The 15656-nt window shown below is 59.0% G+C and overlaps 1 protein-coding gene across 1 annotated transcript in view; it reads right to left on the reverse strand.

The window, feature by feature from the left end:
• KCNH2 (potassium voltage-gated channel subfamily H member 2) overlaps positions 1-13382 on the reverse strand; it is a 31801-nt gene extending 18419 nt beyond the window's left edge. Inside the window, exons 1-2 of the mRNA XM_059172242.1 lie at positions 13096-13382; positions 10123-10353 (exon numbers count right to left, since the gene is read on the reverse strand). Coding sequence (XP_059028225.1) covers positions 10123-10353; positions 13096-13171 — 307 coding nt within the window. The 5' untranslated portion in view covers positions 13172-13382. The remainder of the gene's footprint in view (positions 1-10122; positions 10354-13095) is intronic.
• Positions 13383-15656: the final 2274 nt, after the last annotated feature.

Genomic DNA, 15656 nt, shown 5'->3' on the forward strand with positions numbered 1-15656 from the left:
GGCAGAAGGCAGAGGGAGGAGCCCACGGAGCTGAGCTGATTGGCCCCAACCGGGGACAGGGCAACTGCTGTGTGACGGTGGGCAGGTCACCCACCTCTCTGAGCTCTAGTCTCCCCGTGTGCACTGCAAGGATAAGTGATTCCTGCCCTGGATGCCAGATGACATGACAGATGGCCTTGTGGAAGCATCCAGAGCTGTAACGAGGCACGGTGCTGGGATCCTGCAGGGAAGGTGACCTCGGGGAGGCAGCCCTCCTCACCCCAGTCGCCTCCCGGCAGGAGGAGCTGGGCCCAAAGTCACACTGAGGGCAGGAGGCTGGGGCTCCAGTCCTCCCTGTCCGCCCCCAGGCAGAGAGGCTGTCTCCAGCGGCCCAGGGCTGTGCAGTGTCAGGTTATATTTAGCCTGGTGGCGGCGACAGGAAGATGCAGCAGGAGCTGCTCCTGGCCAGGGGCCACCGTGTCGCTAACACCACTCTCATGGGCAGCCGGGGGCCTAGGCAAGGCCAGGGACATTGCACGCCCGGGGACAGAGCAGGGAAGCCTGAGAGGCCAGCCAGTGTGTGTGGGTGTGTGTGGGTGTGTGTGGGTGTGTGTGGGTGTGGGTGTGTGTGTGTGTGTGTGTGTGTGTGTGTGACAGAGACAGAGAGGCCTCTGCCCCTGACTCCAGGAGCTGAGCAAAGTCCAATGCCCACCACAGGACAATACAGGCTCCCCTCCCCCAGCCCTTACAGCCTGACATCTTCCCAGGGATTCATAGGGTCATAGAGAGGGCCTCAGGGGCCTCTGTGCAGTGGTCCCAACTGCCACCCCTGCCCCTGCAAACCCACAGCCCATGGCCTGCCTGTGCCACCTTTCCCCAGGGACACTGGAACAGCCTCGAGAGAAGAGTCCTTTCTAGACAAGTTCCGGGTCCCAGCCCCATCGACCTCCTGGGACACAGCCACACGTCTATAAGCTGGGAGCCATGACTTCTGAAGCCTTGGGAAGGTGAAACTAGGCCACGTTCACGTGCAGAAGGCTGCTCAACAGCTCGTTCGCCAGAGCTCTTTCTCCGCCTCCAAGCTCTACCTTCCCCCTCCTACTTCCTGGAGTCTGCCCCTCCACTCCCGCCCACCAGAATCCTCCAGAAATCCCCCTGATCCCAGCCAACTCAGACCTTTCAGCTCACCTTCCCTCCCACCCCTGCTGGGGCCCACGTGCTGCCTGAGCCCCTTCAGCGCACCCCAGCTTCACGCGGCACCCCCGCCCCAGAGCCCCAGCCCCCCTCCTTCCCGCTCCTGCCATCCCGCTAGGACCCACAGGGCTCCCATCGACCAAAACATTGCTGACTGCTCCATGTGGCCACGGTGATGTTTCTCTTTGAGAATTTCTAAAACTATATCCCTAATTGCAGAGATAATTGTATACGGGCTTCTGGGGTGAGCTTCCTTCTTCCCAGCATCCCCACCCAAGACAGAGCCCTGAGGCCAGGGCCGGCCTGGCTTCACAGGAGTTGTGGGGTAAGCAGGACTGGTCCTCGGGGCAGTGCCTTGCACGTAGATGGGTGTGGGCAGGGCGACCTCCCCACCCTGCAAGCTCCCTTTCAGATCCAGGGAGACTAACTGGCCTTTCACAACGGAAGTTACCCATTTCAAACCCATCCTGAGTCTACACAGTGGCTGGAACCACGGTGACAATCAAGGTGTCTTTTGTGGAAGTGCTATTAAAACTTACCAACAGAATGAAGGGGCGCCTGGGTGGCTCAGTCAGTTAAGTGTCTGCCTTCAGCTCAGGTCATGATCTCAGGGTCCTGAGATTGAGCCCCATGTCGGGCTCCCTGCTCAGCAGGGAGTCTGCTTTTCTCTCCCCCTCTGCCCCTCTCCCCTGCTCATGTTCTCTTTCTAGCACTCTCTCTCTCAAAAAAATAAATTAAATCTTTAAAAAAAAAAAAAAGAAAGAAAGAAAGAAGAGAAAAAAGAATGGAACATGAAGGCTGGTGGTCCAGGAACCAGGACAGGGGACCAGAGCAGAAGCCTCAAACGCGTGGTACTTCTGAACCTCAGACCCTTACCGGCACTCTTCACTGTGACTCCCAAACAGCCTGCCACGGGGCACCAAGGGCACACAGCCGAGGTCCAACAGGAAGCAACCTGGGGTTCCTGCCAACTTCCAGGGCTCTGCAAGGCTCCAGAACTCCGCACCCACCTTGGCTCCCAGTGTACCCCAAAGAGCCAGGGGATGCCTTGAGCACACCCACCCCAATTCCAGCTCTGCCATCCATCCCTCGGTCAGTCACGGGGAGAGCTGTCATCCCTCCAGGACTCACCCAGCTCCCAGGATGCTGGGACGTTCCAAAGAACAAATCCAAGTGCACGGGGAACGTCCCACCAGCAAAACATGTGGCAATGACCCAAATATAGACAGAGAAAACCAGCATTATCTGCAAATGATAGGGTCATCTCCCCAGAGAACCAACAAAATCAACAGATAAACAATTAGAACAAATAAGAGAGCTCAGTGAGGCTGCCGGATGCAAGGTCAGCCAGCAACGGCGGTATTTCCACCAGCACAGCGAGGAAAATAGGTAGTCAACAATAAAATCTCCCTCTTGTAACAGCAACAAAAACTGTAAAGTAACTAGAATTGACCAGGAAAACACAAAGCCTGCGGGCTGGGCCAGAGGGACGGAGGGAGGGCACAAACTATCTGATAAATGGAGAAACAGTCCAGGCTCTTAGATGGGACGAATATTATATCGATGTCCATTCTCCCCAAATTAATCTATAAAACTAATCTAATTCCAGTCAGGAGTCTAGTGGGGTTTTCTTTCCCAGAACTCGAGATATTTTCTGTAAAGCTCATAAGGAAGAAGAGAGGTCTGTAAACACCCAAGTCAATATTGAAGAAGAAGAAGAAAGAAGGAAGATTTGGGAAGATTTGTCTTTCAGATTAAGACTACTAAATGCCACTGTTGTTCTCCTAATGTGGTTTTGGTGCAAGAACAGACAAATAAATGTTTAGAACAGAACAGAGAGCTCAAAGACAGACCCATGGATAGATAGGCAAGTAGCTTACAATGAAGGTGGCCCCACGAACCATTGGAAAAGGACAGGCTGTTTACTAGGTGTGTTGGGAACACTGGCTCACTATGCGGAAAAAAATATAACTTGATCCGTACTCGACACCACAGAGGGAGGCTCAGGATGGATGAAAGCCAACCGAGAAAGGAAAAACAATTAAATTAATAGAAGAAAACGGACCCCTCTGCAACCGCAAGGTGGTGAAGTTTTTCTTAAACAAAACTTCCAAAGCCCAAACAAACCTGAAGAATAGGGGCGCCTGGGTGGCTCAGTGGATTAAGCCGCTGCCTTCGGCTCAGGTCATGATCTCAGTGTCCTGGGATCGAGCCCCGCATCGGGCTCTTTGCTCAGCGGGAGCCTGCTTCCTCCTCTCTCTCTGCCTGACTCTCCGCCTACTTGTGATCTTTCTCTCTGTCAAATAAATTAATAAAATCTTTAAAAAAAAAAAAAAAAAAAAAAAAAACACCTGAAGAATATTAACTCGTATCATTATGAAGTGACTCAGTTGGGCAAGTTTAACGGATGAATGAATGGGAGAAGATACTTGCAACATCTCAAGTCAACAGGAATTACCACCTAGAATCCACGTGCTGAATACTTAACTGTAAGCATTTGTATTTCTAGAATACAGAAGCAACTCCTGCAAATCGCCGAGAACAAAGCACGGCGGCTTCGCTAGAAAAGTGAGCCAGGATACAAGCAGACCACTCTCAGGGAAGTCAACAGGAAAGGGGATCAAGCCTGAGGTGCTGGACTCAACACAGTATCAAAGAAATGCAAATTAAGGCAGCAAATTATCACTCTCACCTATCAGATTGGCAAAAATTAGAAAAGTGGATAACCACGCCAAGTGTGGCAGCGCTACGGGGTGGGGCCACCCTGCTGGTGCCCAGTGTGACAGTGCTTAGTTGAATTAAGTGTCCACATACCACCACCATCCAGCAATTCCACCCCTGGGGATGCGGCCCAGTGACATCCTCCCAGGAGCCCAAAAGGAGCCATGGCTGGGGACATTGACCGCAACGTTATTTATGGAGGAAATGTGGAGATGGCTGCCCAGGAGAGCGGGCAGGTAAACTGAGGCAGGTAAACTGAGGTCAGCACATGCCATCAAGTATGAAGCTGGGGGTGGGGGTACCTGGGAGGCTCAATCTCCTGAGCATCCGACTTCAGCTCAGGTCGTGATCACTGGGTCCTGGGATCAAGCCCTGTGTGGGCTCCCTGCTCAGTGGGGAGCTGCTTCTCCCTCTCCCACCACACCTCCCCCAGCTCATGCTCTCCCTCAGATAAATAAATAAAATCTTAAAAAAAAAAAAAAAAAGACTATGAAGCTACAGACTAGATGTCGAGTAACAACCGGAGGGACTTAAAGGCACACTCCCGTGGAAGGAAAGTGAGCACCAGAATATCATGTAGCACGTCTCGTTTACACAAGTTAAACCTATACATATCCAGACAAAATACACATTTCGGGAGAATACGTGCAAACAACACATTCCCAGCAAGTACATCTGAACGGTTGCCTAAGGGAAGGGTAACGGGGCGGTGAGCGAGATAAGAAGTAAAGTGAAATGAAAGAGAGAGACACAAACGTGCCGCTTCAGTGATTTGCGGGAGAGGCGGGAGTCGGGGCCAGCAGAAGCCTGGAGAAGGACAGACAGAGGCAAGCAGGGGTCTCGAGCAGGGGCAGGGCACAGCTGATGGCCAAGCAGGTGCAAGTCTGGAACTAAGCCAGACACTGTTCCAAGTCACTGACTCCCGGCAGAGGGCTTCTGCACTGCCCACCGCATCCATTCCATCCGTCCGTTCCTTCCTTCCTTCCTTCAGCAAGTATGTACGGAGCTCCAGCGAGCACTAGACAGGGGTACGACAGAGAACAAAACACAACTGCTCTCTGTCCTTGCGGAGCTCATAATCTAGCAGAGGGACACCAGACACGCCCACCTCACCCAGAACTTGAGTGAGGGAGAGTATGGCCAAGAAGACACTTCCTGGCCCTCAGGGTACTTCTAGTCCCACAAGCATGTGACCTGAAGGGAGAAGGGACCCATTTGAGGCCAACCACAGTTCACAGCACGGAGACCTGCATGGGCCCCTAGACTAAGGACAGGAGGGGACCTGGAGGGACAGCAGCTCATCCAGAGGCTCTAACAGTCTTGTCACCTGTCCTAGGTGTCCCACCACAGACCCTCTTCGGGCCTTCCTGCCCAGGTCAGGGAGGAACATTTCTCTTAAAGTCCCTCACACGAAAGAGCTGATTTCCATATTCCCCTGCATACAGGGGAGGGTGAAGAGAGAAAACAAGTCTTTCAAAAACAAGGCTCATGGGGCGCCTGGGTGGCTCAGTGGGTTAAAGCCTCTGCTTTTGGCTCAGGTCATGGTCTCAGGGTCCTGGGATGGAGCCCCGCATTGGGCTCTCTGCTCGGCGGGGAGACTGCTTCCTCCCTCTCTCTCTGCCTGCCTCTCTGCCTACTTGTGATCTCTGTCTGTCAAATAAATAAATAAAATCTTTAAAAAAAAAAAAAAAAAGCTCATTCTCCACCCAAACCAAAGGTTCCCCTGATGGAGGCATTTGGGGCAGTGTCAGAGGAGATGTTTAAGTGTAAAAGGGCTTTCTTGGAACCTCTCAAGTCGCACCACCCTGGAAGCCACTTCAGGGCAGCAAAGAGGCTGAGTCTCCCCCCATCTCACATCCCCACACTGGCCCTCCCGACGCTCACAGCCCCCCTCCCCAGAGCCCAAGGCCACCATCAAACTTTGCTCTCACTGCAGATGACGACGTTCGGCACAAATATTTACACAGCTCCTCTCCGGGGGCGACGGCAGACACAACACGGAGGAGCCACCCTCCCGACACTCTCCAGACCCCAGAGCGGGCTAGAGGTGGTGGACACCCTCAGTCCTGACAGACCAACTCACCCCTGCACTGGGGCTGGGCCAGCAAGCTCCCAAGCAGGCCAAGGCACCCTAGTCCAGCACAGGAATGACACTTCCCTGGGGCCCTTGGAGAGAAAGTGCTGGCTGGGGACAGCAGAGCCCCTCAGGACCCTGTGCCTGGCTCCTGGCAACCAATGCAGGGACAGGGGAAGGGGCAGGGGCTCTCACTGGCGCCATATCCAAGCTGCTCAGGCCTTGAATGGAAGGCCCAAGGGAGCCCTCCTGAGGCTTCCACCCCCCGAGAAGGGTGCTACCTGTGTCCATCCTCATTGCCCCGGGGATCACTCTGGTCTGCTCCATTGCAGGGACACAGGACACACCAAAGACCCATCTCCGTCTGATTGCCCAGGTACCCAATCTATGCAATTCCTTCAGGGGCAACCAAATTGATGGGGTCTGGGAGCCTGAGGATCACGACCTGGTGGGGCAGAGGGGGTGGCTGTCTGAGCTTGGGGAGGGGGTGGCCAGGATGGAGTAGGGCGGAGTGTGGGAGTATCCCAGTGAGGGGTCTGATGTCAGGGGACAGGGAGGAAATGGGGAAATGGCTTGGGGCACATGGAGGGCCGCTGGTGCCAGAAGCGTCCACCCAAGCACTGGGAAAGTTGAGGTCTGAGTCTGGGGACCACAGACCAGTGAGTCTGGGGCCACCGCAGGGGCTCTGGCTCCCTAGGGGCACCAGGGACCCTGGAGAGCAGGCTGGCCCCTGGTCTCCACCCCTCCCCCAGCCCACAGCTCAGCTGTTGCAGTGGGGGCCCTCTGACCCTGTTACCATGGCAACCGGCCTGCAGCTGGAGTGGAGAAGTGACAGACTCTTCTCTAGAGACACCCCCATCCCCACCCACGCACAGGCTCCTGGGGACACGGGGACAAGGAGACCAGGCCAGAACAGGCAGAGAGAGAGAGAGAGAGATTTCCAGATACAGCCTGGGGGGGGCAGAGGAAGAGAGGCAAGAAGGCAGGCTCGGGGGTGCCAAAGGGAGGGAAGAAGAGAGACAGGTGCAAGGGGAAGGAGATAAAAGGCCGAGGGGGCAGGAGCTGGCGGGGAGGCCAACACTGGGAGACAGAAGAGGAGCAGACAAGCGGCCGCTGGCCTCGGTCTCTGGGGCTGGACTCCGCGGGAGGCGGGGCGTAGGGGAGAACAAAGAGCAGAGAGAACAAAAGGGACAGGAGTAGGGGACCTCCCTGAAGCCCGGCAGATGAGGGAGCAAGGGAAGAGGAGCCGTGCTCCAAGGGACCCACAGCCCCTTCTCGGGTCATGTAGGGACACAGGTGTGCAGCAGCAGCACCTGCCGCCAGGACCCGGCCCCGGGACGTGTCGGGGTACGACCGCCTGCCAGCCCTGTCCCCAGTTCCACCTTACTCTGGGCCAGATCTGACGTTAAGGGGCACAGACACAGGGCCCGGGAGTCTCTCCCTCTGGCTCACACCCGCCCTCCACCCCCAGCCCGGCCTCCCCACCCCCCAGCAGTCCCAGCACCTAAATAATGGGGCTGTCTGGCTCCAGGCCCTGACACTGCACAGAGCTAGGCCAGAGGCACCGACACGGCACAGCTGGCCACAGTGGCGCCTGCCAGCAAGAGGCCTCGCCTCCTTCCCAGCCACCCACCTCCCTGCGGCGGAAGCCCAGGAACCCACTCTCCTGTGGTTGGCCCAGGCAGAGACCAGAAAAAGGCCTGGATGGAAACAAGGGCCACTCGGGCATCCCCGGCCTCTGCCTCCCTACCTGGCCCACGCACAAAGGTGCGAGCTCCCCGCAAACATAGCACAGGCCTGGCCCCAGGGATTCGCCCAAGGGCTAAGCAGTTTGAAGCAGAAGGAAGGGAAGGAGAGGGAGCCTACCTCCCAGACCTCAAGTACCAGGACAAATGGGGGACAAGGTCAGCCTGTGGCCCAACAGGAGAAACCAGGTGAGAGCCAACAAGAGTGCAGGCACAGATGACTTTCTGGGTGGCAGCCCCATTTGGAGAAGTAACTGGAAGAAGGAAACAATCTGAGCTTGGGCCGGGGGCCTGGATTCTAATCCTACTTTGTCCACTGATTAACTGGTAACTGGACCTCTGCTTCTCAGTTTCTCCGTCTGTAACGCAAGTGGGCTGGATTAAGTGATCCTCGAGGTCACCAAGATCCCAAGTGAGCATCTCTGCAGGAGGGGTCCCATGGCCATCTTTGCCCAAAAAAGCCTCCCTGGGGCAAGAAGGAGGGCTCCCCAAACACTATGGGGAAGACAGAAGAACCCAGGTCCCTGTTGCCAAGGGGCTGGGCAGGCACACTATCCTAGAAGTACAAACAGGCTCAAGGCAGTAACCAAGTTCCCATATCACACACTTTCTAGTGTTAGACCTGAACCCGAGGCGTAGGCATCTGCATTCTTTTCATTATACCGATGGTTTGTGAACTTCCAAAATAAAATTGTACATAAAGTAACGTGCAGTATATAATCTGCCTGTAACTACTTGGGGTCATTTCTCATAGGTGACAGCAGAGTGAGAATGGGAAAGGCTCCACTCGGGACAGACGTGGTTCCATCCCTCAGCTCCGCCACTTCCTTTCTAGCTGTGTGACTTTGGGGAAGTTTCTTAATTTCCCCGAAGTTCAGTTTCCTCATCCATAAAATGGAGATAAAAATAGTACGTACGTCCCAGAGTTGTGAAGATTCCACGAGATAATGTGAGTGAAACATTTAGCCGGGCATCCAGTACTGGGAGCCGCCCACCCCTGCTAGCTAGCACTCCACGGCCCGGCAGATATAAAAACAGATCTGCTCTGATAATGGTTCTGGGGAGATTGTAGTGAAAAAACAAAACAAAACAAAAAAACACAGACGGAAGGCCTTGCCCTCGGAGTTTGCATCTAGTCTCCCGGGCTCCTGCCTCCCAGCGAGAATCCCACTTTCCTATAAGCAAACTCTCTTTCACAGGGCCCCAGAGATAGTGCCCCCCAGGAAAGTCACAGGCCATACAGGCCTGCAGAAACCGGGCCGTGGAGGGAGGCAAGCCTTTACAGGGCAGCGCAAGGTGACTCTGAGCACGTATTTCCGTGACAGGTGCACACCGACGGCTGGCTCACTTTGTCCACCGAGGCAGAGAGTGCCGTGTGCAGCAGGTACGCTCCCTTCCCGCCGTCACCTCACCTGGCTAGTCCACTGCTCCATCTAAAAGACCCTGGGGCTGCACCTGGCTCACAGGGGTTCAGTAAGTGCTCGTCAGTTACACACAGTGAGTTGCAGTTTGGGTGCCCAGGACCAGTCAGTGGCACTTCGGGAGCCACCTCCCCAGCTCTCGGATACCTGCCAGGCTTCCAAAGCCTTTTCATTGCCCTCCTTGAGCAGAGCGCACCCCACCCAGGGCAGGCACACAGCGCGGGGAGCAGCCCCGCCCGGGGCGCTGTTTATCCACTGTCCGGAAGCCCCGGGCAGCTGGGCTGGGAGGCGGCGGCTGAGCGGAGACACCTGGTGCCGGGAGGGGGTGGTGGGCGGGCGCTCATTAGATGAGACAAAGGGAACTGAGGTTGTGGGGAGAGGCACACACCTCCCGCCAGGCGCAGTTTAAGTAAAGAGAGAGGGGCAGGAGAAGGGCCGCCGAGAGCCAGCCAGAGTCCTGCAGTCCCTCCCCCAGCCTCGCCCTCCGTGACTTCTCCCAGACCAATCACCTGGCAGGGGCTGCCCTAGAGTAGCTGGAGGCCTGTGGCCAGCCAGAGGTGGGCGCCCAGCTGCCAACCTGACCTTCCAAGCCTGACTCCGTCCACACACCTGCCATCCCGGCCCCGTCAAACTCCAGCCCACCTACCTCAACCTGCCCACGTTTGTCTCGGGAGGGAGAAACCGAAGGCACCAGACCCACAGCCAGACAGACCCGTGGCCACCCCGAAAATTATCCCGCCAGAGTGCGTGAGGGGAGGAGACCAAGGCCGTCCTGCAGCCCCGATGCGCAGCCCGTGCCTGCCACCTGACCCACAGCAGTGGCCTCCGACGGGGTCACGTCCCCAGGGGACTCGCCTTGTCTCCCCCTCTACCCTCCCGGATCCCGCAGTCCTCTCCCCCGCCCCCCCACAGCCCCGCCCCCGTCCCTCACAGCCCCGCCCCCGTCCCTCGCGGCCCCGCCCCTCGTCGCGGCCCCGCCCCCGCCTACCATCCTTCCGGTAGAAGGCGATCTCCACTTTGCGCTCCTCCGCGCCCAGCAGGGCCTGCGCGATCTGCGCGGCCGCGCGGCGCTGCGTGCGCGGCCCGTGCAGGAAGTCGCAGGTGCAGGGCCGCTGCATCACCTCGGCCCGCGAGTAGCCGCACAGCTCGCAGAAGCCGTCGTTGCAGTAGATGACGGCGCAGTTCTCCACCCGAGCGTTGGCGATGATGAACTTGCGGCCTGGGGGGCGGGGATGAGCAGACACGTGAGCAGGGACCCCTGCCTCGCGGGCTCCCAGCCCTTTCCCCGCATTCTCTTGTCACACACAGCCACCCGCCCGGGGACTCCCCGCCCCAGGGAGCACAGCGAGGACGGGGGTGCCCAGCAGGGGGCGTCGCAGCTGTGCCCCCGGCACAGGTGCCTTGGCCGACCCAGCCAGGCGACTCGCCCCCCTCCCCCGCCTGTCCCACGGGCTGGCTGCGTGGCTTCCCCCGGGCAGCCTGCCAGCGGCCCCCCGCCCCCTCCGCGATCGGGGCCGAGGCCAGCCTGGGCGGGTGTCAGCAACGCGTGTGTCAGCAGCCGCGGCGGACAGATAAACACGGGGCCTGGAGAGGGAGCCTGAGAAGGGCCAGAGATGGCGGCCAGCCTTCCCTTTGCATCAGGTCCTCCGGCTTCTCTTCCTGACCCCTGCTCTCTAGACACGGGGCAGGGGGTGGGGGGGGGGGGTGCCTCACTAAGCACTCCTTACCCTGAGGGATCCTTAGGAAATCATTTCCCCGAGTATCTGAGGACCCAGCAGGTCAGTACTTCCCCGGACTTCCGCGCCCCTCCAAGGGCAGTCAGGGGCTGGAGACGAGGGGACGAGGGACGTACCACGTGAGCATCTGCGATGCTTTTTCTCATTTAATACTCCGACGACCCCATAAGGTACTCATCATTATCTTTGTTTCTTAGAGGAAGAAACTGAGGCTAGAAAGAAGTTCAGAGCCATGCCCACATCCTGCAGCCTGTAAAGGAGCTTTTGAAGCTAGGTCTGGCAGAAGAAATACACTGAGGGTCACAGGCTGAAACCCAAGGTCATAGGGAGCAAGAAAGGGGACCCGCAGCTCCAATCCCTGAAAATACAGGAACCAGGGATGGACCTGAGACAGTGGTCCACTTGTAAGAAGAAAGATCCAGGAATGGGAACTGCCTGGCGGGAAGTGAGGCACCGTCAAGGAGAGGTGCCCCATAGACCCATTTCAGCTAGACGTGGCTCCCCCCAACACCTGCTCCAAGACCCAGGCTGGCAGGTGAGCCACAGACAGGCAGCAGACCCAGCTGGTGCCAGGGAAGATGATCTGGGATCAGAGCTTTTTTTAAAAACATAGAAGTTGCCGGCCACTTTGGCCTTTCATGCTGGGGCTTTGGGTGGCAGCTGGAACTCTGCCCTCTTCCCTTCCTGGGGACACAGCCCTCCAGCTGCAGCCCTCAGCAATCCCATGGGCAAGGGAGGCTGCTTTCCTAAGCCCTCCCTTACCCTGGCTCCAGGAAGTTACTTTTTGAAGTTGGGTCATCTTTAGGTCAGTTCACCAGGCCCCCAAAACTCCCGGGCAGCCAACAACCTCAGGAGTCAGGGTTCCCTGTCATGGAAAGACCCCTGTCTTGGCCTCCAACTCCCCCTGAGCCCAAGGCAGTTCAGACTACCAGCCACACACATCAGCTTTGGAGAAGAGAAATCAGCTCCCAGGCCCAGAGAGAGAAGAGTGAGTTTCTTCGAAGGCAGGCCCTACCCCCACCCCTTTCCGGAGCTCCTGGAATACCACTAGAGAAGGGCCCCGCACGGCTCCTTCAGCCACCTCCTCCTTTCCAGATGTGGAAACTGAGGTTCTGACAAGGAAGAGAGTCACTCAAGGTCACATGGCAGTCAGTGTCAGAGGTGGGGCCAGAAACCGAGTCCCCAGATCCTAGCCCAGGTTCTTTCTAGACCTAGCTCCTGGGCCTTCTGGAGCTGGTGAGAAGGACAGACCCCACTTGTGGCCCTCCACCACGGTCAGTCTCCTCCTCCCCCTCAGGATCACCTTGTTCCTCTGCTTCAGACAATGCTGCCCATCGAACTGATCCCTCCCTCCCCCCCACCACAGTTACAAGCACACGCTGTGCTGTGCTCACAGGGTCATGAGCAAGGAATGTCACCTGCTCCCTGCTCCCAGGGTCCTTGGCAATCACACCCACCACGGCACATGCAGCCTTGGAGACAGACACACGCGTGCTGGGAGGATCAAACACCCACGCCAGAACATTCACCTAGCCTGGGACACTTCTGGAAGCCTCCCCTACCGGGCCAGCCTTAGGGGTGCCGTGGCCCCCATAAATGGCTCAGGACAGGAAAATCAGCAATATGGGGGCACTGCCTTGGGCCTGTTAGATCGTTGAAGCCTCGCTTCAGGCCATGACACACTCTCACCTGGGAGTCCACAGTTCGTAGCTCTGTCGAAGATTCCTCCCCACTGCCCATGCAGGACTGAACTCACGGGTAACACACACACACACATCCCGAGAGCAGGTTAGGCGCTCACTCTAAGTTCTTGGCTCTCAGCCTCTCAAAAACATAGTCAAGACCGTTCAGGCACAGCACTTAGTGTCTCACGGTTGGGACCCTCTACCTTCTCCTGTCCCTGCCCCCACACAGCCCCATCCACACCCAGGCACTGGGAGTTAGGGATACCTGCACACTTGAGATGTCACACACACTCCGGATCCCAAAAGCCTGAGCTGAACCTCCCGCCCTGCAGCCCAATACAGTCCCCTTGGCCCCAAACCCACGGCCCCCGGCACCATGCCTTGCCCTCACGACCCCTGGCCCGCGGCTTGAGGCCAACAGCCCCCACTGACTCGCACTAGCCCAAAGCACACGGCCTCGGGCACGCCCCTCCATTCACACTCGGGAGAGCTCGGCCCGCCCCCAGCGCCCCCTCCCCGACGGCCCCCTCCCCCACTCACTCTGGCCCTCAAACTTGCGGATGATGGTGTCCAGGAAGGTGTTCTGCGGCGCGACATGGCCCCTCCGCACCGGCATCCTGAGCCCATGGGCGGGCCGGGCGGGCCCCCACCCACCCCGGCCCGGCCCGGCCCAACACAGGCTTCGGGTGGCCCGGCCCGGCCGTGATCCCCGCACCCCGCGGCCAAGCAGAGCACGGGCGGGGCCGGGACTGGGTTGCGGACGCGGGGTCCCCGCTCGGCTCCCGGCTTCTGACCGCGGGCCGGGCCTGGAGCCGCCAGAGCTCGGGCCGCCCGGCCGCCCGCACACCTGTCTGCCGGCCCCCGCCGAGCCACCGGCCCCGCTCCGCCGCGTCCCCGCGCTGCGCTCCACCCGCCCGAGCGCCGGGCTCCCGGGTCCCGCCCGCCGCGCCGACAGCCGCTCCGGCGCCCGAGGCTCCGGCTGCGCCTGCGGCTCGGCCCGGCGGCGGAAGGGTTAACGCGGCGCGCGCCCCTCGGGCTCCGGCCCCCGCCTCCCGGCCCCCTCCCTCCCGCCGCGCGCCCGCAGCACCGCCCTCTCTCCCCCCCACACCCCGCGCTCCCGCCCTTCCCATTGGCTGAGCAGCGCCAAGGGCTCCCCCACCCCAGCCCCTCGCTCAGCCCCGGAGCCCCCTGGACTCGCGCGCTCCACAGAGGGGGAAGGGGCCCCTAGGTAGGGGAACAGCGAGGACAGGTGCGACGACTGGCCTTAAGACAGCCAGGGAGGGGACTGGGGGTTCCACCCCCACCCCTGACTGGAAGGGCTGAGGAACCTGACTTGGGATGTGCTGGTCCCTTAATACCCTGGTCGCCCACCACGCCAAGCCCCTCTGGGTACACACAACATGCGCTCAAAGTCTGATGTAGGTGACACGGGCCAGATCTGGGCCCTGGGAGGACAAGCCCAGGGTCAGGGGAGACTCGGAAGATGCGAAGGGCAAGATAATCCCTAGACCCCGAGTGGGGCGCGATTTGAAATAAGGACGGGTGAGACCGGAGGGGCATGCACCTTGAGCAGGGGAGACCTCCCAATACACACACAAACACACGCACACACGCACACATACACACGCACAGCGCTCCCCGGGGTTATTCGGGGGCCCTCCTGCACAGAGAGGTAACATTCTGACACGAGTTGCGGCTTCCTAGCTGCGGGATCAAAGACAAGCCCCTGAGCTCGAGGTTCCAGCTTGGGGATCCCCTTGTGCTCCCTCCCTCTGCAGCGCGGGCCCGCGGTGCAGGCCCAATCCGCGGCGGGCTCGGGGCCCTGCGGCGCTGCGGCGGCCCAGCCCCTCGGAGAACCCTGGCCTAGCCGCAGGCCCCTCCCCCTGGGCCAGCTGGCTCCCTCCAGCTGCAGCTCCCTTATTTAGGCAACGAGGCCTGAGGATGCTCAAGGGCAGGCAGGGTGTCTGCCCGCTGCCTGCCCACCGCCTGCCTGGGTCTAAGGGAGGGTCTCTGGGGCGCGGTGTCCGTGGCCTGAGCAGCCAGGCAGGGCCCTGCGAAGGCCAGGGCAGGGCGGGCAGAGTGTTGACAGCTGAGCGGGCTGGTGGGGAGGCGTGGGCAGCTGAGCGGCCAGACCAGCCGCGCGTCCCCTCCCGGACAGCCCAGATCTGAGACCCGGCGAGATGGATGGGGCCATGTGGGGGCCCCTGAGGGCTTGCAGCTGCCTCTGTCCTTGGAGCAAGGGGGTGGGTCCTGTCACCCGGGAGAGAACCATCATGGGATGTAGGGGGAGGGGAAGAACAAAGGGCAAAGAAGAAGCAGAGTCTGGAAGGAGAAAGGCCCAGAGGAAGAGGTCTTGGTGAGACCACCCTACCCAGACTCTCACCTTCCACCCAGGAGCAAAAAGATGCAAACACTGGGGCCAGACAGGGCCATTGGCCAGCAGATGACACCTCCTTTTTATTTGCTGGTGGGTGGGCAGTGACTCAGGGAGGCAGCCAGTGGGAGAGAAGGAGGTGGCTCCACTAGCTGATGCTAAAAAAGACCAGAGGCTCTTGCCTGTACAGTCATCTCCTCGGCCCTCTCCACCTCCCTCCAGCAGCTCCCTCACTCCAACATGACCTGGGCCTTCCATAGCACAACTCCCCTTCCCTTGGGACGGGGCATCTGGGTCCTGCCCTGTGCCTCCCCACCTTGCAACCACTCCTGAATGCTGGGTTGCCTGCCCTAAGTCCAGGCTGATTCCGGTTTGAGTTGGGCGCCTTCTCCTCCAGGCTGGGGAATTGAGAGAGCCAAGAGGGGCCTGCAGCGAGGACAGGCACCAGGAGAGAGGACATGGATGGGGACATGGATGGGGACATGGATGGGGGGCCATCGGCAGCATTCCCTTATTTCCAGACTAAGGCCAAAGGAAGGGAGCTGGTCATCTGGCCTGGCCAGCTGTCCACACTGTGGTACCATGTTCCCGGGACAGGCCTCTGCTCTCATCCCATGGGAGGATGAAGAAATCAGAGGGACCCTTGAGTCCCCAAAAGAGCAGAGACCAGACAGAGTAGCCCTCCTCCTGAGTATAGAGGCAGGTGAGAAGAGGCCTGTTCCATCAG

This window comes from Mustela lutreola, chromosome 4 (assembly GCF_030435805.1).
Source record: "Mustela lutreola isolate mMusLut2 chromosome 4, mMusLut2.pri, whole genome shotgun sequence".
NCBI lineage: Eukaryota > Metazoa > Chordata > Mammalia > Carnivora > Mustelidae > Mustela > Mustela lutreola.